The sequence below is a fragment of the Gymnoscopelus braueri genome (assembly GCF_963280865.1).
Source record: "Gymnoscopelus braueri genome assembly, chromosome: 1".
Lineage (NCBI taxonomy): Eukaryota > Metazoa > Chordata > Actinopteri > Myctophiformes > Myctophidae > Gymnoscopelus > Gymnoscopelus braueri.
The window spans coordinates 24,329,278-24,357,232 of record NC_137603.1 but is presented as its reverse complement, the minus strand read 5'-3'; the positions used below and the strand labels follow the sequence as shown (position 1 = coordinate 24,357,232).

General features: G+C 41.9%; 3 protein-coding genes across 3 annotated transcripts in view; 2 read left to right on the top strand and 1 right to left on the bottom strand.

Annotated features, from left to right (window-relative positions):
- The first annotated feature begins 1,060 nt into the window (after positions 1-1,060).
- pabpn1l (PABPN1 like, cytoplasmic) lies at positions 1,061-4,505 on the top strand. Its single transcript, XM_080424593.1, has 5 exons — positions 1,061-1,417; positions 2,363-2,430; positions 2,520-2,626; positions 3,079-3,166; positions 3,881-4,505. Exons 1-5 carry the CDS (start codon positions 1,336-1,338, stop codon positions 4,202-4,204), a joined length of 669 nt encoding a protein of 222 aa, XP_080280719.1. The 5' UTR covers positions 1,061-1,335; the 3' UTR covers positions 4,205-4,505.
- A 64-nt stretch (positions 4,506-4,569) lies between these two features.
- On the bottom strand, positions 4,570-7,910 carry trappc2l (trafficking protein particle complex subunit 2L). Its single transcript, XM_080424606.1, has 5 exons — positions 7,860-7,910; positions 6,919-7,091; positions 5,099-5,186; positions 4,822-4,901; positions 4,570-4,725 (listed from the first exon to the last, which is right to left on the bottom strand). Exons 1-5 carry the CDS (start codon positions 7,890-7,892, stop codon positions 4,680-4,682), a joined length of 420 nt encoding a protein of 139 aa, XP_080280732.1. The 5' UTR covers positions 7,893-7,910; the 3' UTR covers positions 4,570-4,679.
- Positions 7,911-8,600: 690 nt separating this feature from the next.
- Positions 8,601-27,955, top strand: part of galns (galactosamine (N-acetyl)-6-sulfatase) — a 31,189-nt gene continuing 11,834 nt past the window's right edge. Inside the window, exons 1-11 of the mRNA XM_080428372.1 lie at positions 8,601-8,732; positions 10,128-10,251; positions 12,883-12,957; positions 13,571-13,673; positions 14,367-14,510; positions 16,374-16,440; positions 19,245-19,372; positions 19,878-20,017; positions 20,431-20,534; positions 25,718-25,875; positions 26,252-26,354. Coding sequence (XP_080284498.1) covers positions 8,616-8,732; positions 10,128-10,251; positions 12,883-12,957; positions 13,571-13,673; positions 14,367-14,510; positions 16,374-16,440; positions 19,245-19,372; positions 19,878-20,017; positions 20,431-20,534; positions 25,718-25,875; positions 26,252-26,354 — 1,263 coding nt within the window. The 5' untranslated portion in view covers positions 8,601-8,615. The remainder of the gene's footprint in view (positions 8,733-10,127; positions 10,252-12,882; positions 12,958-13,570; positions 13,674-14,366; positions 14,511-16,373; positions 16,441-19,244; positions 19,373-19,877; positions 20,018-20,430; positions 20,535-25,717; positions 25,876-26,251; positions 26,355-27,955) is intronic.

Genomic DNA, 27,955 nt, shown 5'->3' with positions numbered 1-27,955 from the left:
TAGTCACCCCATGGAGACTTGAATTCATGGATATTTTTTGGTCGACCTAAGCCAATAATTTGATGACCATTGGAGTGGACACAAAGGAGAGTTGTGTCTCCTACCTGAACCGCTGCCGGTCATCAAATTATTGGCTTAGTTAGGAATGTGACAAAAACAAAAACAAATCCTTAAATTCAAGTCTCCATGGGGTGACTAATCGATAGATATGTATTTTTGGGGGTGAACTATCCCTTTAAAATATTCCAAATTTTCCTAGATTTTATTTTTATAGACTCATCACGTTTCGGGAGCTTATTAACTAACTTTGATGGGGACTTCCTCTACAAAGCTTGTAGATTGGCTACAAATTGTAATACAAATAAAAAAAACACTGTTAAAGGACATTTGAATACAATAAACACAGATTTTAAACACAGATTTTTTTTTTAAACAAATAAAATTTACAGTGCAGAAGTTTAAGTATAATTAAAATATAGGCCTAAGGCTTAAATTGGGCACAAATGTAGCAAGTGTTTGGTGAAATGAAAAGCGCGCATCGACTGACACATTTTATTTGTAAACGTTTCTAAAATAAAAATTGCAGATTTACATCATTACGGCAGTTCGACCGTGGGTATCCCGACGCGCACGCGCATAACAGCGCTGGATGCAGCGTTGCCATGTCGGCTTATTATAAGCGACTTTGGGCTTCTTTTTCTGTATAGTTGTGTTTGTGTCTGTATATAAGTGGTTGCGTTTTGTTGGGCTTGTCGCTAAGTGTACTTGCTTATTTAGGCTCTCTTCCAATTTTTGTATTATTTAAACCAGTGTTTCTCAAATATTTTCACAAATGTTTTGTTCCCACTGCCCAGAGGAGCATTTCATTGTTTTAGAATGTTTCAAAAAAACATTCCACATTTTGAGTTTTTGAAAACAGTAGATCTACTATAGTAGATTGGCTATTTATAAATAGCCGATGCATGATATTATAGGTTTAAGTGTGGCTTTTTGGGGGCTTTTCCTAGACCCGGTTGCTTATTTCTCTCACAAAATATGGCAACACTGGCTGGATGGGATCTTTGGCATCCGTAGCCTAACAAAACCCTCTCCGCATTTTCACAGGGAAATAATGGGGTAGCAACGGTTCTTCTGAATCAGATCATTATTATAGATGCAGATCTGTCTAGATCGGAATTAAATCGAAAGCTTGCTGCAGTCGTTGTGTATGTATGTGTGTGTGTAATATATGCTACTGCTAGTAGAGACAGAGGTCTAGCAGCAGCAATATCAGGTTCCATTCCTGTATCTATCCAGGAGCTGGCGGCCATCAAAGCCAGGGTCCTGGAGCTGGAGATGGAAGAGGAAGCAGACAAGCTGAGGGAAGAGGAACAGCAGGCTGCCGAGATGCATATGATATCCAGCAATTCTCAGCCTGGTAAGACAAAAGACTGTCTGCAGTTACAGTACATGCAACATTGGTTTGCTTTTTTAGGACTGTTGCTGTCCTGTTATGCTGCACTGCAACTGAAACACTGATGTGAAAGCTTGCAGGGCCCTATTTGATCCATAGGTGTGTGTATAGCATAGCATAGCAGCCTTCAGGTAGGTGAGCTAGCTCAGTGGTCCTCAACCTGTGGGTTGGGGTCCCCACATGCTTTTGGGTGGGTGGGGGGGGGGGGTGTCTCCCAGATGACAGTGAAGTGACAATTTAAGGACCTAAGACTTCAACAAAAAAAAGGAAGAAAAGAAAGGGAGCATTACTGTATCAAAAATAATCAACAAACTACTATAAAAACTGCTCAAACATTGGCCAAATTGTCAAATAATATAAGAAAGAGGCAAATATTGTGAAAATAGCCGAGAGGCGTTGTGAGCTTGTAGATCTGCTATTTTCACAATATTTATCTGGAACCGAATGCCTCAACTCCTACAATTCCAAGTGCTTGTCAGGGTGGAGGGTCCCCAGTTCAAATATGATTATTTGGGGAGGTCACGGCCTGACAAGGTTGAGAACCACTGAGGTAGCTGAAGTCTTGGCCATCTGGTTTACACCTGGGCCACAGCAATGTGGAACCACACTCCACATGTGCCTCATCTCTGCCCAATGAGATGAAGCAGTGAGTGCCAGGGTTCCAGAAGGGTTCATCTTCTTGCCCATGGATATGTTCTGGCACTGTGCTTCTCTTCATTTTTTAATTCCTGTGTGTCTGTCCTTGGTGCCTCCTTAAAAGGGAGCTGGAATATGAGATTATCTCAGATGACAATCTAGTGCTGAAGATGCAAGCACAGATTATGCAATGAATTAATTTCAGGTTGCAATTCCTGTATAAATTCTCTCCTGTTAATGTGTGTGATGCAACGTGTTTGTGTCCTGCTGCAGGATTGTTCTACAACATGACCCATGAGGAGAGGATAGATGCCGACAACAGATCAGTCTATGTGGGAAATGTATGCCTTGTTTATTTGAGCACATTGTTCTAAAGCCTGTACAGCATCTTCCAAACATTTGTTCTGATACGTTGCTCAACACTCCCCAGGTAGACTATGGAGCCACTGCAGACGAGTTGGAGATCCATTTCAACGGCTGTGGACCTGTCAACAGAGTGACCATCCTATGTGACAGGTTCTCTGGTCATCCCAAGGGGTGGGTTCAAAACCAACTGCTGGTAGCCTACTAGTGTTAATTGATGCATCACTGAGGATAATTCTGTGATTTCACTCACCTTTTGCTTTTGAGCTTTTCATGACTGCACAGAACACTATTTTTAATTCATGTCAGCTAATGCAGTGGTTCTCAAACCTTTTCATGTCAAGGACCCTCAAATTAATATGCATTTGGCCGTGGACCCTCATCTGAAAACATTTTGTGCCAGGGACCCCCCCCCCCCCCCCGATAAAAGATTTGTGTTAAAATGTTTTTTAAATATCCCCCCCCCCCCAAAAAAATTGATCTAACTCATTTTGCTGGGGACCCCCTGGAACCTCCTCAAGGACCCCACTTTAACATTCAGTGAGCTAATGTATATTATAATGCATTAATTGTATAGTATTGAGTCCCATTGTTCTTCCTGACATTGACCTTCTCTCTTTTCACAGCTTTGCCTATATTGAATTCACAGATCGGGACTCTGTGCAAACTGCTATTAGTTTGGATGAGACGTTGTTCAGGGGCAGAGTCCTCAAGGTGTGTGTCATTAACATTGGTCTTCAGCAGGTCTACTGGTCTAACATGCCGTTAAAGACCTGTTTACCTTAAGTGCAAGGACACTTTGGTAAAGGTTTTTGTAGTTACCTTGCCATGACTTGACTCCAAAGGTGGGCAAGATATCACAAATAGTTGCACCATTGATTAGAAATGTATGATTCAAAATATGCTCCTCATTGACTTTACGGTGAAACAGCTCTGTCACTCTTTTAGCCCATAAATGAAGCTGATTCTGCCAATATGGAACATTACAAAACTGGTGTGCATTTCTTTTAATAAAAATGTCAAACTTCCTTTATTGGGAAGAAACCCTGGGCTGGATCTGGTTCAAATAGTTAAGTCAACAGGAAGTAGACATTTTTATAAAATAAAATAAAAAAGCAGCACCAGGTTTTGTGATTTTCTATATTGGCAGAATCAGCTTTGTGTTGCTTTACGGGCTAAAGAGTGACAGAGGGCTGTTTCACCGTACAATGAATGTAAGTCAACGAGGAGCATATTTTTAATGATCATTTCTATTCAATGGAGGAACTATTCTTTTGCTCACCTTAGAGTTGCATCATGGCAAGGTGTAAGTGCACAACCCAAATCTACCAAGTGTCCTTGCATTTTCTTTTTTACAATTCAGCCAATTCAACTACACAAATATGTACTGACATCTTTGGTTTTATTTCTATGACCTTTGACCTGCAGGTGATGCCTAAGAGGACCAACATGCCAGGGATTAGCACCACAGACCGAGGCGGCCCTCGAGGCGGTCGCGCCAGAGGCAGAGGCTTCCGCCCGCCCCGCTTCCAAAACAACTTTCAGGGCAGGTTCCGGTATCAATCAGCGAGGCCGCTCCATCAGGTGCCACATCCTTACTATGGGGGCTCCTCAGTGGGGAAGAGACAGTGGGGACACATGGAGTACCGTGAGCAGACCCCCAAACGTTATCCGTGCCTTCTTCTCATCACCCCACCGTCGGAGGAAATGGGAGCCGGGCCGAGTGAACATCACTATCCTCAACAGCGTTAACATGTGGGGGGGTGGGGTGGGGTGGGGGGGGTATATAAGCCTGACACATTCAAGGAATTTCTGGTTTAAATCATTGCTGGGTTGGGTACTGTGTAATGTCTAAGAGACAGTGGACAATATGAGTTTGGCTTTCCTATTAATCAAAAAATAATTTGGTTGAGACTAAAGGAGCAATGTTTGATTCTTGAATTCTTTTCTTCGTGCCAACAAATACATTTGCCCAGGGGAGACTATCTGGGTTACTTTTTAGCATTGTGAAAAGAAATGAATAAATAAAACAAATGACTTGATCACCTAATTTGTGCTCCATGCGTTTACAATTTATTTTTTAATTTGTTTTACAGTGTGAATAAATGACCCATGAATGCACTAGAACAATGTTTAATGAACTTAATGCAGGCAACGGTAAGGACATTATTTACAGGGGATGCAGGGGTAGGAGAATGACTCGTTGTGAACTTGTAGATCGGCTATATCAGCTGGCTTGTACCATCATTCCAGATACCATTCCATCAAAGGCCCTGCAGAACGGAGTCGTCAAAGATCATTATGCCAGTCTCACAGGAAAATAAATGTTAGGTTTGCTCATCATGAATTTAATAGGAACAGGAACTCACTTGGATTGAATTGGGTCCCCTGGATTGTAGAATGGGTTACACATCACATCAGTAAATGAGTTGTGTAATTTTCTGAACATCTGAAAAGTAATGTAGCCTAATTAGGCTTCATAAACTGAGAAACATGCAAACAATCATTGGAGATGTCTCAAGTTTGTTCCATGTTTAGATCTGTTTATCCATAACGCATTAAAACACTCGCCCAAGAGAATTAAATTGAACTGATACTATCAGCAGGTTTATATTTTATTGTCAAATGGGGAAAAAAAGTACTTACACTCCTAATCTCATTGTCCCGTAAAGATGTATTTGAGGAGTCCACAACAATGACAAACTTTACTTTAGAGTTGGTCACGTAGCCATATCTGGTTTACAAGTGAAGGACTTCACAGATTAAATGAGAATACAGCAAGATATATGGTTTCTAGTGGCCATAGAATGGCTGTGGTATTACATTTCATGTTCTTAGTATACAAAGCCATAGAACACATCCATCCCAGGGAGGGGAGTCATTGCAGCGGCACTCTTAACAGATAGCGCTGCATATGTACACTACTACTCATGCAATAATTGCTGTGACTTGGGGTCAGCTCTTGTCATTTAGTTTAATATCCATTTGAAAGTTATGGCATAAAACGTGTTTTCAGTCAATTATATCCACTTTTCCATGAACATATGGATGGCATTCTCTGTACGTGACGGGCCGCATTGACTGCAGCACTGAACACAATGTAAACTTACTTCAAGCACATATGGGTGCACCCATTTCGGATGCTGTCAATGCACTGAATGGGACACATTATCACGCTTAATCAGACTATTGATTGGTCTAAGTAGGTGAGATACTGACCTATCCACGTTTAATCAGACTATTGATAGGTAGGCGACTGGACGACCTACCGACGGGGCTCAGTAGGTGTTTTGTATAAAGTATAGTTTTGGACCGCGATGGAGGCGCACCGGCTCAAGCGAAGATCATTATGCCAGTCTCACAGGAAAATAAATGTTAGGTTTGCTCATCATGAATTTAATAGAAACATTAAGCCACGAGAGGCACCATCGAGCGAGCTAAAGCGAGCGAGTTGCCGTGCCGAACGTTGCGAAGTTCGCTTGAGCCGACTCAGCGCCGTCCGAGTTATGTACCGATAGGCACAGAATCGTAAATCATGTTTTGGGGTGAGCCTTTACCCCAACTTTCATCAACCCACAGAATAACGTCAAAACACCTGAGCCCCGTTGGTAGGTTAGTATCTCACCTACTTAGACCAATCAATAGTCTGATAATGCCTCATTCAGTGCATTGACAGCATCCAAAGCCGGTGCATGGGACACACAAATTGACAAATGTGATAAATTACCCCGCACCAACTGCAACGCACCTGTCAATTTGTGTGTCCCATACGTAACAATGCGGTCATTGAAGGAAGTTTCCATGTTTAGTGCTGTTATAATTGTGGCCCGTCGCGTACCGTGAATCATGTCCATGTGAAGCTCGTGGAAAAGTGGAGATATTTTAATAAATACATGTTTTATGCCAGAACTTTCAAACGGACATTAGTAACAGTAACAGTTAGATGACAAGAGCTGACCCCAACTGTCAAAGCAATTAACTATTGGGAGAGTAAGTACACATGCAGCGCTACAGGTTAGAATGCCACCGCAATGACTACCCTCCCCGGGTGGGCATGGATGTGTTCTAGAAGAGTGGGAACCATTTTTTTTCCCCAGAAGATTTCGGAAGGACTGGGCACTTTTTGGGGAGAATACAGGGCATTACTCTGATTAACAAGTTGCAAGACTCACCAAGCCAAAAATGGAGTCATGGATGCAGACCTGAATTCAAAGTTTTGGTGCCCAGTTTTTCTGATGCCCACTCTGTCTGTGTTAGTGCCTGGATTTACCAAGTGTCCACTCTTTTGAGGCGCCCTCATTTACTTTGTAATACATGTAGATGTATTATGTAATATCACAGCCATTCTGGGGCGAGGTTTCTAGCCCCAATCTTTGCACTACGGATAGTGAGGTCAAATATTTGAGTAAAGACAATCTGAAAAACAAGAGCTTATCAAAATGTCTAACACGTTGTAAAATGGATACACTTTGTAATCTTCAGTGGGATAGAGCAACCCCAGATACAGCTCCCTCTGGTCTGCCATGGCTTTGCCCACTGCTGAGATCTTCTCTTCAACCACATCCAGAGAGGTGTGGACTGTGTAATGAAACTTCAGCTCATTCTGAGTGGGAACACTCCGAATATACAACGGGTAATTCTAGAATAACAGAGAAAGCAGATGAGCATTAATACAAAAGAACAAACAGTGGTGTAAAGTAACTAAGTACGTTTACTCAAGTCCTGTACTTAAGTACAATTTTGAGGTATTTCTTTTACTTTACTGGAGTATTTGCAAATTTCTGTACTTTCTACTCTCACGAGGAAAATATTTACAATTATTTGACAGCTTTAGTTACTTTGTAGATTTAGATTTTTATTACAAAACATACATTACCCACTTCAGCCCTATATACATTTCTGCCATTTGAAAATAGCCGATCTACAAGCTGCGACACAGCTTGTAGATCTGCCATTTGTTTTACATTTGACAACTTGTGAAATGGGACATTCTGCATAATGAGTACTTTCTACTTTTAGTACTTTAAGTACATTTTGATACCAATACTTAAAAAAAAAAAACTTTTACTCAAGTACATTTTGACTTCTGGACTATTAACAGAGTATTTCCACATTGCAGTATTGATACTTTTACTTAAGTTAAAAAATATAGTACCTTTTCCACCACTGGCATAAATACAAAAGAACAAACAACCAAGTTGTAAATTGTTCCATGGAACTAGCTTGTAGAAATAAGCTAATGTTGTTAGCTGTGTAGGTATATAGGCGGCTAGTCTTGTTGTATGCGACCACATTACTAAGAATCTAAATCAGTCGAAAAGGAAGATCATATGGTTTAAACAATATATCCGGTGAGAAGAACGTATACAGAAATTAACCAAAGTCAATGCAAAAGCGTATTGTTTACCTCCTTTGCGATGACTGCTATGCACACCGCCATGTTGTTCTCCTTCTGAGCTGTCACATCATGTCACGTGATTGTCACGGGAAAATAACATTAGATTGAAAAGGTCCCTCCCCCCTCTCTATCAATGTAAAAATTTAAGTGTTTTTTTTTTTTAAATCATGATGTATATTTATAAATTACAGCTTTAGCTATGATATGTGGTTGGACTTTTCATTCTTTATGCGTAAACGTTGCGCTAACATCGCTCACGAACAGTTATAATGTATCCGGATACATCATAGTTATAATGTATGCGAGTGCAATACACCTCCCAACCGATAGGGTCGCGTAGTTGAAAGCATATGAAGGACATTTTAAGAAAATGGCCACCGATCGGATTAAAATGCTTTTTATTGAACAATACGGAAAATACGGGTACTTAGACACGGGCGTTTTAACTTGGTACATCCGTGGCCGTGGGGTAAGCACTTTATGTTTGAAATCTGAACGTGTATGTAGATGTACGGGTTGTAAATGGAGAAAATTCAAAAACCAGGAACAAGTTGCGCCATGACTGTCATGATATGACAGTCATGTTTCAGGGCTGCTTGGACCATAGATATATGGCTTGGAGTGCTTTTCATCCTTTATGCGTAAACGTTGCGCTACAGTCGCTCATGATGTAAGTAGTAAGGATGCCACCCACTTCCTGACTTGTGGTCACATGACCAGAGAGCTGCTGCTGCTGCAGCTTCCCTGTAGAACTGCTGCCCTGCAATGTATGGCTGGTCTGTTCAAACTTTGTCCCTGTTCTCATGTCTACTATGTGGCTGCTGGACCGAGAAGCCCTCAAACATGTCGACACCAAACATCATCATCATGCTTATGGATGATGTAAGTTTATTTTTTATGTTGGTTTCTCAGTGAATGAGTGCTATGGAGAACTTAGGTGTGTGTGTGTGTGTGTGTGTGTGTGTGTGTGTGTGTGTGTGTGTGTGTGTGTGTGTGTGTGTGTGTGTGTGTGTGTGTGTGTGTGTGTGTGTGTGTGTGTGTGTGTGTGTGTGTGAGTGTTGCTGCCTCTTCCTATGTATGTACAGTAAGTCAGTGGTTCTCAACCTGTGGGTCGGAACCATAGAGTTAAAAAATAAGGGTCGAAACCCCCAGGGGGGTCCCCCCATGCTTTTGGGTTGCTTTCTCCAGATGACAGTGAAGTGACAATTTAAGGACCTTTAAAACCTTTTTAATACCTTTTTAAAAAAAGAAGAAGAAATGAAAAAATATCATTACTGCATCAAAAGTAATCAACAAACTATACTAAACAAACTGGTAAGAAAGAGGGAAAACATTTGAAAATGGACACTCTACAAGCTAGCTTGTAGATCTGCTATATTGTTTCTCATCAACATAGCCAGTGCCTGTTCACCTTAAATGGAAACCACAACTTTAAAGTTCACACACAAAAAACTAGTTTAGCGGGTAGAACTTGATCTCTTCCTGTCCTCAAGTATGGCCCTTTTGCTCCTGCAATGTAAGATGGAAGCACTGTCTGTACTGATGAGACCCACTTATTGACATCCCAAACATGGAATATACTTGGACCATGCCACATTTAATGCCTGTCTCGGGACTGCCACCTCCTGCCAGTATACAGTGGATAACTTCCCAGTCTCCAGGTTTTCAGTATAGCTAACCACTGTAACCCTGACATCCCAATTTTGGGCATGTCCTTATATGCTAAAAAGAAAAGAAAATTACTGATCTACAAGCTTACAACATGCTGTGATGTGTTGTGAGCTTGTGGATCGGCTTTCCCCCCAAATGATATTTTGTATATTTATTTGATAAGTGGCTGTTTTAAAATTTGGACCTGTTGATGACCCCTGGGTGGGAGGGCACTTGACATCACTGCATTAGGTGAAAAGTTAAGACTAAAACTGACTGATGGCAGCCAACTCATTTAAATTATAATTATACATAATAATTATGATAGTGAAATTATAATTATTTGTCAAATGTTCGTCTTGAAAAGGGCCACGGATGTTGGGCAGGCCATAAAACATTATTCTTATTTTTATTTATTTTTTGTCTTTTGGGAAAAGGACACTTTGAGGCAAAAGGGCAGGTGCTCAAGCACCCAAAGCCCCCCATCTTTGCACATGCCTGCTGGGGGGGTCCCCAGTTCACATATGATTATTTTGGGGGGGTCACGGCCTGAAAAGGTTGAGAACCGCTGCAGTAAGTGATGGAGTGGAGTACTTCAGAATGACAGAAAGTTGACATTTCCTCTAGATGGGGTGGGGGGACCTGGGTGTGTTTGGCCAGCCCTCTAAAGAGACGCCCAACCTGGATGCCATGGCAGCACAGGGGATGCTGTTCCCCAACTTCTACACAGCCAACCCACTGTGCTCCCCCTGTGAGTCCGCATTACACACAGCCCACATTGTTTGCTGTACACCAGTGGTTCCCAAAGTGGGGTCCCGTCCAGGGGCCTTGTGGGGGTTCCAAATGGACACTTACAGGCAGGAAAAAGTACTTACATTTTTTTACTTAAGTAAAAGTATCAATACTGCAATGTAGAAATACTCTGTTACAAGTAAAAGTCCGGAATAAAAAATTTACTTGAGTAAAACTACAAAAGTATTGGTATCAAAATGTACTTTAAGTACCATAAGTAAAAGTACTCAATATGCAGCATTTCCCATTTCACATGTTTTCAAATGTATACAAATATTTTGAAAATATCAGATCTACAAGCTCACAATGCGTCTCATCGCGACACATTGTGAGCTTGTAGATTTTATTTAATTTCAAATGGCCGAAATGTATACAGGGCTGAAGTGGATAATGTATGTTTTGTAATAATAATCAAAATCTACAAAGTAGATCATATTTGCCTCTGAGATGTAGTGGAGTAGAAGTAAAAGTACTTACAATTGGAAATGCTCCAGTAAAGTAAAAAATACCTCAAAAGTACAGTACTTGAGTAAATGTACTTTACACCAGGTCTCTTGAGAGTTATGGGGGTCCTTGAAAATTAAAAGGTTTAAGAACCGCTGGTGTACACAGTTGCACTCAACTATCTTGATATTATATTGTTGACTCTATTCCAGGTTTTGACTTTCCAAAATGGATACAATTTAAAAAAAGGAACTGATTTGAACATCTTTATTGTGCCTGAAATAAATTGTTCCTGCTTTCTGAGTCTGTCTAACAATCCCTAAATATAACTGCATCATAAATGTTTACTTTGGGTTATAGTTACAGTATGCAGGTGTTACTACAGCATTCCTAGCATTGATGAGCCTCCTACAGTAATGACAAACACCTGAACCTATACAGTTGGATTTAATCAAGTGAGATGGGATTCAGGTACGCAAAGTTGGAAGAGATGCATAAGCACCTGAACTCGGCTTTGTCTGTTGGGATAAAATAGTTATTGTGGAATAAATGATCCATCAGCAAGCTACAGTATGATAAGCATACCTAATTTACACATTTTAACACATTTTAATCTAAATGCATCACTTATCTCCAATGTGAGTCACTAGCTCCACCAGGCTGAAAATGTATAATTTCACCCGTTTGTGTGTATGTCTGTCTGTTTTTCTGTGCGCGCACGCAGCCAGTAGGCCTCCACCACAATTTTTCTAATCTACCTCATGGCGCTATACCTCTAAAACTGTAGGTCTTACAATACAAAAAAAATCTGTCATTTTTCATTTTCTTCAAAACACACTTTTTGCTACTCCTACAGTTGTTGTCCAAAACTCACACAAATCGCTACACATTATCTCAGGAGTAATGTGGTAAATATGTACTGTATCATAGGCTACAGGAGTTTTGATATTCCATACTGATTGGCTTTAATTGGCTTCCACAGTTTAAGGGAGGGGCCTGTGTTATAAAAAATGACAAATCATAAACGCATCCTCCAATTGACCCCAAATTTGAATTACAGTGAGAGGCCTATACACAATGCAGAGCCAATGGGGATTTCACTTAGACCCATAGGGGCGCCACAAATGCTACAAATGTCACTGTTGCATAAACATTATTTTTTTAAATCTTCACCCTATTGGGTACACTTGATTTCAGGTTGGCTGGTGGAAACAGACGAATCTGCCATTGCCAAAAAAGGCCTCGGCAGATTTGGTCTATATATATATAAAAAAACACACACAAAAAAACACCATAGATCATGAATACAACATCCAATCAACTCCAAATTGGAATCACATGTTTTAGAGTGCACCTCCAAACCCATTTTCGCTTCTGACCATAGATGGCGGTCAATGTGAAAAATAAATGTCGTAGTAACGCCATTTCCCCTGCAGCTTCCTCTGGTCCTGATGGCTGCAACCCACAACTTACAGTACACAGCCCTGGGTAGGCCACCTAGCCTGGCAGAGAGATGCGTTAGCGCCCCTTTATAGTTATTTCTGTAGCTGGGAAGATTAGATTAGATTAGACTGCTTGATTGATTGAATACTTTATTTAGAAAGACATGGAAACAGTACATGGAAGTACAATTCACAATACAAGGTCCTCTAAACTGGATCGCTCATAAAAGCACAATGGCTTATTTAAAATGAGATCCCCTGTGCACTCAAATCATGATGACATTTAAGAAGACATACAAATATACACTACTATGCAGAACATCATACAATCAGCTTACAGGTTACTGGTATGAAAAACAAGAAATATGTACAATAGACAGTTTTAGGAGAGGGGGGGGGGGGGGGGGGTAGGTTAAGACTTTGACAGGGGCCAGTTTGGAATTGCAGCCTCCTGAAGGTGATTCTTTAGGGCAGACCAGATTAGATGTCCTTTATTGTCCACAAGAGAAATTCATTTTGCTAGCAAGACGACAAATTGATACACCACAGTTAAAAGACAACACAGTAAAAGACTGTAAAAACAGGAGGTAACCATAACTATTAGGAACTATGTATTAGGACTCCAGTATCTATAACTTACTGAGAATTGTAATGTTTTCAAAAACTCCAGCGGAGCTCATATGCTATTTATCTTGTTATTACAGCTAGAGCTGCACTGCTCACAGGGAGGCTGCCTGTCAGAAATGGATTCTACACCACCAACGCCCACGCTAGAAATGGTAACTCTTCAGTGTATACCTCCCTGCATCGCCTTCAGTTGAAGATACTTTCTTAGTGCATAGAACACACAGTAAAATCACAGCAAAAGTATTAATTTATCCATTTGATAACTCCGAGAGTTGATAAGCAGACCTATTTCATCCCACGGGGGAATTTCAGTCCCACACACTGTCTTTGCTTACAAAAATGTATTAAAAGGGATGCAACGTTTCGGTCACTCGGCAGTTTTCAACTTCACCCAGCTGAGTGCTGAGTGGAGCGGGGGGGGGGGGTTAAAGGAGTAGTTCTTTTATTGGCTTAGGAATGCCACAATAACAAAAAAAATCGCCATGAATTCAAGGCTTCATGGGGTGTGTAATTTATAGAAAATAAGTCATTTTTTGGGTGAACTATTCCTTTAAGTGTCTTGCTCAGGGACACATTGCCAGGGCCAGGAATCGAACCTGCTATCTTCTGCTTCCCATTCAGCTTTGGCCGGCCTTTACATTACCACTGAGAATGTTACTGTGCAGTACTGTATTAGCAGAGTCCTGGAAGGTTCTGGAATGTTGTGCACAGTGTACACCAACTGCCCACTAACTAACTTCACACTAACTCTCTTGACGTTTGCAGCGTACACACCTCAGGAGATCGTGGGAGGCATCTCTAAGGATGAGATTCTGTTACCACAGATGCTGAAGAAAAAGGGATATGTCAGCAAGATAGTTGGCAAGTGGTGAGTTGATATTACTTATTGAATTAAAATTTTAGAGGTTAAATAAGGATTCTGGAGAAAGATGCATTGTAGTCTTAAGTGGTGGACAGTACATTTGGATTTTTTTGTCTGTACTTTACTTGAGTATTTGTATTTTTGGATACTTATATACTTATGAAAAAAAATCAAAAACAAATACTGTACTTTTGACTCCACTGCATTTCTAGGAAGGAGATAAGTATATTATGAAATAACCACTTAAGCCTTTTTTCAAATATAGTGAAAATAACACATCTACATCTACTGCTATTTCTCCTGGAAAAATTTGGATCTTTCGGGGAAAATGTCAACATTTCAATACAGCAATGCATTGATATTTAAAAGAAAATATACTTAACTTTTGAATACATATAATATTTGTATTTTCAAAGCAAGTACTTCAGTACCACAACCTTTACTTGTAGTTGAGTAATATTTAACCAGGTGTATGTATACTTACTGGGGTTGAGTACTTGTGCACGACTGGTAGTCCTTCTGGAAGTGATCATATCCAAGTTGAAGTTGGTTTATCCATGTTGCCCACAGTTTTAATGGTCTAGTAGTGATTAGTGTAACAAACAAGGAAAGTAATGACAACTGGGACCACTTGTCTCAAATGAGCTGTTCAAATGATGCCATTGTCCTTCTGGTTTGTGTGAATGTGCTTTATCTCAGGCATCTTGGCCACAGGCCGCAGTACCTTCCTCTGGAGCACGGTTTTGATGAATGGTTCGGTGCCCCAAACTGCCACTTTGGCCCCAACAACAGCAGCGACAGGCCCAATGTCCCTGTGTACAACAACTCTGAGATGGTTGGCAGGTAGCAACACACACACACACACACACACACACACACACAAACACAAACCTGGGCTATGCACATACTTTTCGGAGAGCAGACGCACGCACGCACGCACGCACGCACGCACGCACGCACGCACGCACGCACGCACGCACGCACGCACGCACGCACGCACGCACGCACGCACGCACGCACGCACGCACGCACGCACGCACGCACGCACGCACGCACGCACGAGACGAGTGTAGAAGAAACATTAGTAACTCATTTGTAATCAAACAAACAACAAATTCTGACTGATTAACCTGTTGAAAAGTTCACACTTGTGACATGCATTATGTCGTTTATCTCACACACATGCACACACACACACACACACACATACGTCTCAGAAACGCTGAGGAAGGTTTCCTCTGCTGCTGTTATTATTTTTAAAACTGTTGCATTCTTTTATGCGAGTGGTGACAACTTCATTTGCTATTTGTGTGCCTTTTCAGTCAGCAGCATCCATCATAGTCTGAAGACTTTGAGTTGAGTGTGCCAGTTCCCTTGTTTTTTGTAAACCAGCGTCCATATTCTGGGGGGAGCATTCTCCAAAAATAGCAGATCTACAAGCTCACAACTGCAACGATCTGCTATCTTTGGGAAAGAGATTTGGTGTAGAGGGACAAAAGAGCGCACCAAGTATAGATGTAACTAATGTCCAGTTTAATAAGTATAGAAGGGTTTAAGTGGTTAAAAACCAGACTTTTCAAGAGGGAAAAACAAGATGACCTAATATAGCCTTTGTACTGAATGAGAGCAGGGCGAAGAGCAACTGTAGTTCGGCAAGAGAAATATAAATACAGACAGACACACACACACACACACACACACACACACACACACACACACACCACACACACCACTATACTCACTGACATGTCAGAAGGCCTGATGAAGACGATAATATAATAATAATAATAATAATAAACATATTTATAGAGCACTTAGCAAAAAACTGAACAAAACACTAAAAGATGCAGTGTGGAGAAAAAAAATGTAAAAAAAGAGAATCAACAAAACAACCTTCTTATGACTCAGTGGAATGGTTTGCCTGGCTGCTGCTCTGAATGAGTTGAGTGTACCCACCCCACCCCCCTCTTCTCTGTACCAGCTGTGCTTGTGTATTCCATTTTTCGCCCATTTTGTTCCCCCAAAAACAGCCATATGTGTATTCAGGGTCATTGGCACTGGCAGCCGGGTGCGGTTTTCCGCTTAGCCACGAGTTTAATCAGCGCTGCGTACCTGGGCCCTGGACAGACGCACGCTCGCACGCTCAACACAACACACACATACACACGCATGCCCCCAGGAGATGGCAGGTTGCGTCGGCGGCTTACGAGGACACCTGGACCAAGCAGAGCGTGAGAGAGAGAGAGAGACGCCTGTCACTGCATCTCCCGTTGCCGCGCCACGCTTCAGCGCCGCCTCATAACAGTTCCCACTGCTCGACTCTGCGCTGACGAGACTTCCCGGATCTGTCATTCTGCAAACGCTCCTCTAAACGCAGCCTGTGAGGGAAATGCGCTCGCTGCATCCTGAGGGGACAGTAAAGGCAGAATCGGGGAGGGTACTGTCAACTCAAAACAAGAGATTGTTGTTTTAAATGATGAGTTATGTGATTCAATATTTGGGTTAGTTAGTAGTAGAATGTTTTTTGCCCCTGGAGACATGGACCCCTGCTGTCCTGGAATCAAGACCATCACCTGAGTCTCTCTCTCTCTCAGCTGTCCATTTTGAGCTAAAATGACTTGACATGGCCTCTACATTGTATTGAAAATGAGTGAATTTTAACAGAAGGGAAGCTTTAATTGATCGTGTGAACACTTTATTTTCCAGATATTATGAAGAGTTTGAGATTAATAAGAAGACGGGAGAATCAAATCTCACTCAGATCTACTTAGAGGTACGTTCAAAACTCAACAATCCCTTCTTATTGTTCCCTTTAGTTGTTAGAATAGAACAGACTGGTGCACATTGTTTTAATATTTTCCTTTTTGTTTTATTCATGCTTGTAGAGGCTGAGTTAGTTTCATATACCCAACATCTACACCAGTAGAAAGGCACTGGTGCCTTTTACTTGTACACATATATATGTCTTTTGTTTGTGCCACGCCTAGACCCCATAATGTAATTGAAAATTATCCACATTGTAACTAAAATAATTCACTCAGATTGCTGACCTTATGGCATAAGGCTTATTTTGGATAAGTTTATCCTCTTTTTCTCCAATAATGGATGTTGAGTGTCTTCCTGTAAGTTTTTTAACCTGGTGTCCCTATTTTGGGCATAGGCAAACATTTTCAAAAACATTAAAAGATTTTCTAAAATGTTCATTGTTCAAAGACTTTTCAAAATCTTAAAATTGCATATCTAGTAGCTCACAAGACATCACATTTTGAGCTTATAGATCTGTTATTTTTTTGGTAAAGTTTTGAATAGGGCTTAAGTGGTTAATGCTGTTAGGCAGCAATGGATCGAAACGTCGCCAATACCATTTTGAGGATATCCAATAGGAGACATATATACTGTGTGTAATTGTGTATGTTAAAGCTGCAGTGCTTTTTTACTATTGTGAACCATTGTTGGTAATGAGCCAAATGAAAAATGATACTAATGCTGTCCTTTGAGATCAGCTTAGTTCAGCTTGGTTTACCGCAAGTGTAAAACATCTGGCATGTCTGTGTCCAATAGGGTTCCACCATACTGATTGAATGTTACATTGTTGTTGTTTTACATTGCAGTTGCTTATTGAACTGTGGTGCCCATAGGCCAAGCTTTGTTTTGTAATTTCTGCATTATTATGGGGAGGAGCACATAATGTTACGGATTTACCGTTTTAATCACTTAAACCCTATACGTAGCTAACCAGGGGTCAATACTTTTTTTCCCCTCTATACCAAATCTCTTTGCCGAAAATAGCCGATCTATAAGCTCAACAAATGTTTCACAACATGTTTCTTGTAGATCGGATATGTTTGCCAAATGTTCGCAATTTCTTTATGACTTTCCCTGAATTGGGATTCCTTTCTGGATTAGATATTCTTAGATAAAACTAACCCTACCCCTGGGACATGCAGGCTGCTCCATACATAAAGTGAAGACATAAGTACAGACGACTAGAAGACAATAGAATAAATAAATACAATAAAGTCACATACATGAAGTTGAGACATTAGACAATAAATAACAAATAAATACAATACAATTGAAAACAGTATAACAAAGTGCATACAATGTGTTGCTGTAAACCATCTTTATCTACTGTACCGCACACAATTCTGGTAGGAGACACAAAGGAGAGTCTTTGTGTCTCATACCGCAACCGCTGCCGGTCATCAAATTATTGGCTTAGGAATGCGACAGAAACAAAAAAAATATCCATGAATTCAAGTCTCCATGGGGTGACTAATCGATAGAAAAAAGTCATTTTGGGGGTGAACTGTCCCTTTTTAAAACACTGAAAAGTGTTTCGGCCACACTTCGGCCATCATCAGGTCAGAATTGTGATCATGGAGTACATGATGGAAGGAGTCTTAAGTAGATTATTATTTTATTGCTTGTCTAATGCTCAAAAATAGTCTGTAGTGATGATGATCCCATGCACACAATCACCTTCATGGCTGTACTATACTGTATATGCACCACACAAAAACTTGGAGAGTCCTAGGGTTCCCAAGGAGGCAAAAATCCAAACCAAAAACAATTGAAGAGGGAGACCACTGTATACTGTATGTAAAAGAATAGTTTTAATGCCTTCAAACAGCTATTTGCACAACTTTATGTTTAGGCAAACAAACAAACAATTTGCTTAAAATCGTAGTCTACTCAGCGACGCGCTTCGAATACAATAACTCTTCCTCAGGCAGCAGCTGTTTGAAGGCATTAAAATTGTTCTTTTGCATTACAGTTGTCTCCCTCCTCAATTGTTTTTGCTTTGCACTATATCTGCACCAGCCGGATTAGTTGAGACTTCAGGGCAGCCGTTACGCCAGATTCACACTAGCTGTGGTGTGCCGCTTCCGCGTTCTGAGAAAGCGGTCAACGGAGTCATGTTGACCTGAGTCAAGTTCAATGCATTGTTCAATGCAAGTTCAATGCAGTCAATGCACTGAGTCAAGTTCAATGCATTGTCTATTGCGAGGAGGGACCGCCGATTTAACCACTGCGGCAGGAGGCAGAGCGGCAAAGTAGAGAAAATGTCAACTTTGCCAGACAAAGCAGCAGCCAACCAGAAGTGTACTGGGGTTCTGAAATAGGTGTGGACTAGGCGTTCAAACGAAGGAGATATCATATGGGTTGTTACGGTTCAGACATTTTGTACACAGCCATTTAGCGGAAAAACGTAACGGTAGTAATCACTGCTGCTCTGGTGTGAAATAGATTTAGTTGGTATTGTAGGTAAGAGACTTAAAGCCACCACTGTAACTTTCCTGTTCTACCCTAGATTTGAACCCTGGTTTCCTACGCAAGTGCTGACATTTTTACTACCGAGTTAAATAGAGCTCGACCTTCAGGCATTACCACTTGTCAACCAGTTGTGTCAAACCAAACACAGGATTCTAAATCTATCAGTAGAAGCAGAAGCAGGGAGACCAAATACAACCACCCCAATTGTATAAGTGATATTATGCTAACATACTCTACCATGCAGATTGGTCAAAATAACATTGTGATCGCTCGGTTACATAATTCTCCCACCTTTTACAGGAGGGTATCGACTTCATATCCCGCCAAACTCTTGCTCGCCGACCATTCTTCCTGTACTGGGCAGCCGATGCCACCCACGCCCCCATCTACGCCTCCAAGCGCTTCCTGGGGAAGAGTCAGCGAGGCCGGTACAATCCCATTTCCTGTTTTATTGAGTCTGCTGGAGGTTCCATTACTTTGTAAAGCCTACCAAATAATCTGCAACCACATGTTAAGTGATGCATCCAGGATTTGGTGTTTTACCTGAAGTGGGATAGTTTGAGCCGATTAAAGCGGCAGTGCATAACTTTTATTATCTACCCGGGATTCTACCCTGTAGTGATTAACTCTGTGTTGTAGGTAGAGCCTGACCAATGCCAGAATTTTGAGTCCAATCCCGATTTTGGAGAGTCATAGACTACCGATTACCGATTTTGACATATATTTTGACAAAAAGTGCAACATTTTTCAGTTTAATTATAGTTTCTATTTGAGAACATTTAACTAGAATGTGTTTTATTTAAACACCTGTCAAAAATAGATGATCCACAAGCACACAATGTTGTGAGTTATCGGCTGCATAATTGCCGATACTGATGTTGTCAAAAGAAGTCAAATAATGACTGATATATCAGCCCGTGATGTGTGTTGTAGGTACGGTGATGCAGTGATGGAGCTGGACCACAGTGTTGGCCAGATGCTTGCATGGCTGCAGGCTCTGAGCATCGAGCACAACACCTTTGTCTTCTTCACTTCAGACAACGGAGCTGCTGTTATGTCTGGCCCAGACAAGAGTAAGTGATACACAGACGACTTTACACAGCAAAATCCAGAATGTTAATTCACTCTGAAACCCCGTTCACACGCTTAACTGGAAACGCTGCCAATTTACTGGTGTATTTAATTTAGACTTATCTCCCTTGCTCTTCCCTGCCTATGCTGGCAGTTTGTTAATTTATTTCCCAGCTTTGTAACAGTATTCATGTGTAAACATGACTTGAGATAGTGTAATTTTGGATTGGATTTGGCTGTGTATTAGTGTATACGTGCGCGCACACACGCACACTCCACACACCACAGAATTTGGCATTGAAATGCTTATTCTTTTATGATAACTTTTAATTTGTTACAGAATCGTATTTTCTATGCGTGTGTGTGTGTGTGTGTGTGTGTGTGCGTCTGTCTGTCTGTCTGTATCTGTCTCCAGGTGGCAGTAATGGACCGTTTCTTTGTGGAAAGGAAACAACCTTTGAAGGCGGTATGAGGGAGCCTGCCATCGCTTGGTGGCCTGGTTACATTCCAGGAGGCACGGTGAGAATGCTCCCATGCAGACGCACTCAGTCAAATCAAGCCTATCAAAAAGGAGAGGAGGATATCCGACCTATAGCATCCTGAATGACATCACAGCCAAGCTCCACTGGATAGATATAAACCCAGGTTTTACTCTCTGCCTCATGGTGTGCCTATCAGCAGGCCACTGGAACTTTGTAATACTGCTGCCGCTGTAATATCAAGCAGGTAGAGGCTAAAAGCAGTAATTATATCACTAATCCTCTCCTTTGCTCTCTTTGCATTTCTGTATCATCTATACCAGCTATTTCCAACATTTGGGCCGGGGCCCACTAGTGGGCCGTGAGGATATTGCAAGTGGAGCCCTAGATAATTGGCAAAACACTTGTAACATTAATATAGATTTTCTTTAAACATTTCATCGTATTTTCTTTCCATTAAAACCTTGAAAGATGTGTTTTCAAAGTGATACTGATAAATTGGAACTTAAAGTATACTACAACGCTAGTTCCATGCACTGATCCAAGTGTCAAGTGGATTTTCAAGTGGACCCTGATCCAGAAAAGGTTGGGAAACACTTTCCTTTACCTTTTTATCTACACATCAGGTGACTGAACATTTGGTAATCACTTAAAAGTGAAGAATGCAAAAACAGACACTTGTTTCCCTAATATTTTTGTTTGGACTTCATGCTCTCTTTCTTGTGCTCGCTCTCTCTCTCCTCTCTCTCTTTACAGTTACACACACACTCATGCACTTTCTCCATCATGCCTTGTGTGTGTGTGTGTGTGTGTGTGTGTGTGTGTGTGTGTGTGTGTGTGTGTGTGTGTGTGTGTGTGTGTGTGTGTGTGTGTGTGTGTGTGTGTGTGTGTGTGTGTGTGTGTGTGTGTGTGTGTGTGTGTGTGTGTGTGTGTGGGAAGGACCCCCCTCGCCTCCTCGCGAACGTAACCCCCACCCTGATCTTCTAAGCCTGTGCGCTCTGCAAATGACTTTTAATTGTATTAGGGGCAGCTGTGACACGGGGCTGTGACGCGGAGGGATTTTGTGGAGGGGAGAGCGAGCGGAGGCTACAGTTCTGCAGGCTGCGGTAAGCCTTGCCCCCGGCTCATCTCACAGGGGTGTGCTGGGGCCTGATAGCGCTGCAGAGTGGCGAGGGAGAGGGGGATTGGGAGCGTCTTAAGCGGCTAATCTGTTTGTGTGTTTGCTGAGGTTGGATTGAGCCGTAATGAGGACTTCAGTATCTGAATATGCCAGGCGCTCGGGATAAAGGGGAGGGTGAGGGGGGGGGGGGTTGCAAGGAAGGGGGGAGGGGGGGGGGTGGCAAGGAAGGAGCAAGCGAAAAAAGGTTGCCTGGTAAAATAGAGGAAAAAGCTGGCACCGTACCTAACTGCCAGGGACATTTGCTGAACAGACACGGCTGCGAATGAAATGGCTATCGAGCCGAGCATCACACAATCCCGTATGGGTGCACGTGTTGCTGTTAGGAGGAGGCTTGGCTTGGAGAGAAAGGAGGTCCACTTCCTCCCTGAAGCTCTCCAGGGTTGTGATGACAAAGCTGCTTTGTTGGTGCTACTGTGCAGTACGACTGCTTTATCTGTTGCTCCGCTGCTTGGGAGGCGCAGAGTTTCCTCCTTTCTGTTCCTTTTATACTGTAGAGAAATCACTGTCGATCTACGCGTTAAAAAGTCCATAAGCTCTTTGAATAAAACGCTACACACAATGAATGGCAACGTGAATCCTTTGTTACGTGGGCTTCTGGCTGTGTTACTGTGGCAGTACGTCTGAATTAGGCCTCATTCAAAGCTTTAGAGTATTAAGATCCAGAGATAAGGTGTCGAGCGTGTTTACATACTAGTACCTACCCACTCAATGAAAGGATGGTGATTCCAGTGTATGTGGGGTAATCCCACTGAACTATCCACGCAGTTCTGCTATGGATGCCACAGGGTCATGAGCAGGGTCCTGGTGCATTTTAATGCACTTTCGTTTACAGTGGAAAAGCACTTTAACTTTAAGTCTGAAAAGCGCTGTACAGATTAAGTTTAATTGATTGTATAGATTATTATTTTACTTAGATTTGTCAGGTTGTGGGGCGCGCTGGTAGCTGCCCGGACAGTGCGTTGACCAATCAACCTCACTTTCTTGTCTGTTTTTATACTCTCCCGTCTAAATAAAATCTAAAATGTTCAATTTCCATACTCTATTATCTTTGTTGTTGAGCGCTTTCTGGTTAAAAGGTTGGTGTGGGCAGCCAGTTACGCGTGCTCTCTCTCTCTATTGCAGTCATGTATTCACACTCCCAGATGGGTGGAAAGGAGGAAAGTGTATTGGAATGAAGGTGAATATGGTTGGAGAGAGATGCTAGTCCCGGATTCCCCCGGTGCCTCTGGGGGAAAGTGGACATTACCAAGGAGGAGTTGGGGGTGGTGGTGGAGGTTTGGGTTTGGTGGGGTGACAGTTAGGAAAATAGAGAAAGGGTTGGGGGGGGGGGGGGGGGGGTGGATTTGACCCCCCAACACTGTGGAGCATCGCAGTCCCTTTTGTTGTGTTTTATCAGGCGACAGACACACAGGCAGAGTGGCTGAAGCTGGGATAGAAGGCCTGCCTCCTCAGATAACCAACATCACCACTCACCAGTTAATGCAGAGACAGAGAAATACACACAGAGAAAGAGAGAGTGGCATAAATAGAGTGTGATGAGGCAGACGAAAAGAAAGGAAGAAACAATGGAGAGAGAGAAAAGAATGAAGTCTCATTTAGATTACAAAAGAGGGGTGAGGTTGATAAAGAAAGGGGGGAGGGAGGGTGATGATGAAAGATGGCAGTTAATAAGATAAACTTCCCTTTCAGAATGCGCATAGTTTAGGTTTGAATTTTTGGCAATCTAAACAAGAGCTAAAAAAAAGAGAAAGAAAAAAAAATAAGTGGTTTGTGCCAAATTGATTTTGGTCCATCGCTTGTGTGTGTGTGTGTGTGTGTGTTTGTGTGTTTGTTTGTCTGTTTCTGTCAGTGTAAGAGACTGAGAGAGTGAGAGTGTGTCTGTCTGGAAGCGTAGATAGATCATGGAATGCATTGTGGGGCCGGGGCCCTTTCTACGGCTAGTTCTTTGGCTGCAGGAGAAAAGGGAATTCATTTCAGTGGTTGGAAGCCGTGTGTGTGTGTGTGTGTGTGTGTGTGTGTGTGTGTGTGTGTGTGTGTGTGTGTGTGTGTGTGTGTGTGTGTGTGTGTGTGTGTGTGTGTGTGTGTGTGTGTGTGTGTGTGTGTGTGTGTGTGTGTGTGTGTGTGTGTGTGTGTGTGTGTGTGTGTGTGTGTGTGTGTGTGTGTGTGTCCTGGCGATAGGAGCAAAGCGGCACATGGCGGCACAGCTGCCGAGGCCTGATAGCGCTATCTGATTGTGAGTGTGCCGTCTCCCTCTAAGGCTCGCTCAGGAGAGAATGGAACAGAAGATCAAGGATGACAGTGGAAAAAATGGCATTTTATCTGAAAATAGTTCAAAGTTTATAAATAAAATAAAGCTTTTCACTGGGACTGGGAAGAGGAGATAAAACACCAGCTAGCTCCAGCCCCAGCTGCCTGCCTAACCTGGTCCTGTTCTCCTCCTCCCAACTTCTTCTCCTCTTCATCACCCCCTACGCCTCCCCATCACAAATCCCCCCCCCCCCTACACACACACACACACACACCCCCCCCCACACACACACACACACACACACACACTCACACATATTTATAGAGAGAGGTTTTTTTTAGAAGCTTTATAATAAACCTGCAAGCAGCGATTATAGGGAGACTGAAAAAATGCGCTCCCTGCAGCCTTTATACAACATGTGCATGCATGCATGGCGCGCACGCACGCGCACACACACCTTTTCATGACTGTTTGCTACCTGGTTGGCTTGACTAAAAGAATGCTTAAAACAGAATTTCCATCTTGAATATTTAAAGGGACACTATCATCATTTTCAACGTTATCTCTCTATTTATTTTTTGTAGGGCTAATGTTCTGTCAGCATCCATAAAACTGTGCATGAATCTTCTGCGTCTCTAAAACACAGCTGAAGTTGTTACCCCAGTCATGTCACTTGGGAAAAATCTGTGAACGTGAAACCTACAACTCTTGCTTCTTGGTTTAGTCAGTAGTAGTAGCCACTGTGACGTTGTCCTTCCTTGTTCACTGTTGTTGCAACAAAATGGCGACCTTGAATTAGGATTAGGAACATATGAATCAGATGGTTGTACAGTAATCGTGGCCATAGACTGAATGGTCGTGCCAGACAGATGCTTGCCTGCAAAATGCATCAAGGGAATTATACTGTAGGAACAACCAGAAAGGCCAAAACAGACAGAAAAGTGTTGTATCATAAATAGTGTTTTATTATAGACTATGATCAACAATTAACTGAAATGTACATTAACATAGTGATTATGGCCCTTTAAGGCCTGAGCTGATACACAGTATGAACATCTCTAATTTCACAGTGATTACAGGATGAGAGTTGAGTGTTGCACTGAGCATTGCAAAAGCATATTGAAGATAAATTGCACTGAATTGGTTCCGTGAACAGGCACAAAGGAAATAGAAATGGCCGTATATAACGCAGATACTGGATACCAGCTGTAGTATTTATCTATTAGTGCACTATACAATTGAAGTGGGTGATTCAGTTGAGTACAAACAAAACGCATTGGAAGCAGTTCATTGAGGGTGGGCAGATTTGAGGTTATGCAAGGATCACCTTTGGGTGGTCTATGTGTGTGTGTGTGTGTGTGTGTGTGTGTGTGTGTGTTGGGGGCGGGGGGGGAGGCACAACGATGTGCGTGCGCAAAGCGCAATTTTGTCCTTTTTTTTGCCTTCATAAAATATCAACAGCTGCATATAGCAAAAGATAAGCACACATTTCTCACCTTCTTTCCTCAAAACTGCAGCACTGATGGTGGTTTATTTGGTACTGACTGGTTTTAATTGCATTACCTATATGTTTTTTTGTTTTGTTTTTTGCCAACACTTTTTGCCGCCTCTCCAAACTGCCGCTCTAGGCGGTCGCCTAGGTTGCCTGTATGGACGCGCCGGCCCTGTGTGTGTGATTAGTTTAAAGCAGCACCAAGTATTTACATTCTTAATGAGTGTTACTGCACTAAATGTTTTCCTGTTTTTTAACAAGCCTACTATAATCTCTATCTTTTGTTTCTTTGTCCATATGCAGGTGAGCCATCAGCTGGCCAACGTGATGGATCTCTACAGCACCGCTTTAGCTTTGGCTGGCCTTAGCCCACCAGAGCACCAAGCACTGGACGGTCTTGACCTTTCACCTGTGCTGTTCAACCACCCACACACACTCCAACACTCTGCACTCTCTGACAGGTGAGGGGGTGCATGTTGTGTTTTTGTGGGATGCTAGTAACCACATGGAGACCAGTGTTTGGCTTTGCCTAAACAAAGCTTTATCATAAAGCCTTTCTGGCTGAAGGGATTGGTGAATAAGAACTTGTAACTAAAGGACTCGAACATGGATGAGATTAAGTCGGTAGAGCAGATCGTGCTGTTTTCCTGGCCGGGGGGGTTGTGCGTGTGTGTGTGTGGGTGTGTGCGCGCGCTGTAACAAAAATCAAACATGGGATAATAATACTACTTACTTTTAAATTGTATAATTTAAAATAGAAAAGCTTGTTTGGGTTTTCCTTTTATTCCCTGGGTGGCATCGTCTTTTCTTCTCAGAAGCCTCTTTTACTCTCAACAGGCCCATCTTTTATTACCGTGGAAACGAGATGATGGCCGTGAGGCTCGGACTATACAAGGCACACTATTGGACGTGGAGTAACTCGTGGGAGGAGTTTAACAAGGTGATACTGCCTGTGACCACAGAGCTTTTCCTCACTTCGCTTCATTTGCTATATCCTCACTCTTTGTCTTCCCTAATCTTCCTCAAACACACACACACACTCTTTCACTGTTGGTGTTATCTGAAAAATAGCTCGTTGTTTGACTGCCTTTGTACATAAGTGGGTAATGAATATTAATGAAGAGACCCCACTTAAGAAAACTTGTATCATTTATCAGCCTGTTGATTTGCATCCAGTAGAGAATGTCATTCACTGGCTTTCCTCTCTGTAACGTACACTTTTTCCTCCTTTTCAAGATATAAGCACTCCCAGTGGTGGACAGTAACAAAATGCATTTACTTGAGTACTGTACTTAAATACAGTTTTTGATTATCTATATTATTTACTTGAGCATTGTATTTTTGGAATTACTTTCACTCCACTTCATTTAAAAACGTTTTTCAATGTTGCTGCACGGCCTTGGATCGAAGTGGGAAAACATACGTCATTCATTATCATTATTATAATAAAAATGGTAGATCTACAAGCTCATTTATAGATAGATAGATAGAGACCAGCTACAACCATAATAAATAGAGCTTAAGTAAGTGGTTAAGCTGAACTTCATAACTATACTATTGTTAAATAATGCTGCTAGCTTGACACGGCTTGCATTGTACTCGCCTCGACGCCTAGACCACCTTGGGCTATAGAAAACCTGCTGTTGCACACTGTACAACAGGAAAATGTATAATGTTTTTACCGGAACGAGACACGGGTAATGCTTCAAATAATCTGATGTAAAGTGGGCGTTATATTCTTTTATTTCTTCCTGTCTGTAATCTAAATTAAGAAGATTAGACCGACAGACTTTTTTTTCAAGACCAAAGGCTGCAGTCACTAGTAGACGCCAACCCTTACCACAGCGAATGACATGAGTCCATTTTGCCAGATTGACAGTTCAGCGACAATTGACAAATGAGAACTAAACAAGAGACGCTAAAAGGGCATTTTACCTTCTCTTCTTCTGCAGGTTGCAGATCTGGTCTGTGTGCCTGAATGTGTTAATGTGTGCAAATTACCGTGCCAGTAGGCGGGCTCTAGATCTGAGCACTGAGTTAGTAATAGAAACCGTTCTCGCGGGTGTCCGGGAGAAGGACGCTAATTCCTGGGAGACTCCCGGAACTTCCGGGAGAGGTGGGACGTCATAGTGAAAATAGCAGATCTACAAAATCACAATGTGTGCAATGCGACACATTGAGCTAGTACATCTGCTATTTTCACTATTATTGAGATTTTGTTTTTATGAATTTATAGATAATCTTTTAATTGTTTTTGGAAAATGTCTGAATTTTAATACAGCAATGCATTGATATTAAAAAGAAAATGTACTTGGTAATTTTTACTTTGTAAATTGTAGGCTACTTTTGAATACTTAATTATTTTTAAAAGCAATTACTTCAAGCACTTTAACTCGAGCACAAATTTGACAGCACAACTTTCACTTGTAGTTGAGTAATCTTTGACCAGGAGTATCTATACTTTGACTCAAGTACTGGGATTTAGTAGTTTGTCAACCACTGAGCGCTCCACATAAGAGCAGTGTGGCATAAACTCCACCT

Bases quoted from the DNA above. Each gene is read 5' to 3' on its own strand.
- pabpn1l (XM_080424593.1), top strand. From the start codon at position 1,336: ATGGAAGAGGAAGCAGACAAGCTGAGGGAAGAGGAACAGCAGGCTGCC. The intron at 1,418-2,362 runs GTAAGACAAAAG...GTCCTGCTGCAG, and splicing joins ATCCAGCAATTCTCAGCCTG to GATTGTTCTACAACATGACC. The intron at 3,167-3,880 runs GTGTGTGTCATT...TTTGACCTGCAG, and splicing joins TCAGGGGCAGAGTCCTCAAG to GTGATGCCTAAGAGGACCAA.
- trappc2l (XM_080424606.1), bottom strand. From the start codon at position 7,892: ATGGCGGTGTGCATAGCAGTCATCGCAAAGGAG. The intron at 4,902-5,098 runs GTAAGTACTTTT...ATTACTTTTCAG, and splicing joins GGGACAATGAGATTAGGAGT to ATGTTCAGAAAATTACACAA. The intron at 4,726-4,821 runs GTGAGTTCCTGT...TCCGTTCTGCAG, and splicing joins GGGGACCCAATTCAATCCAA to GGCCTTTGATGGAATGGTAT.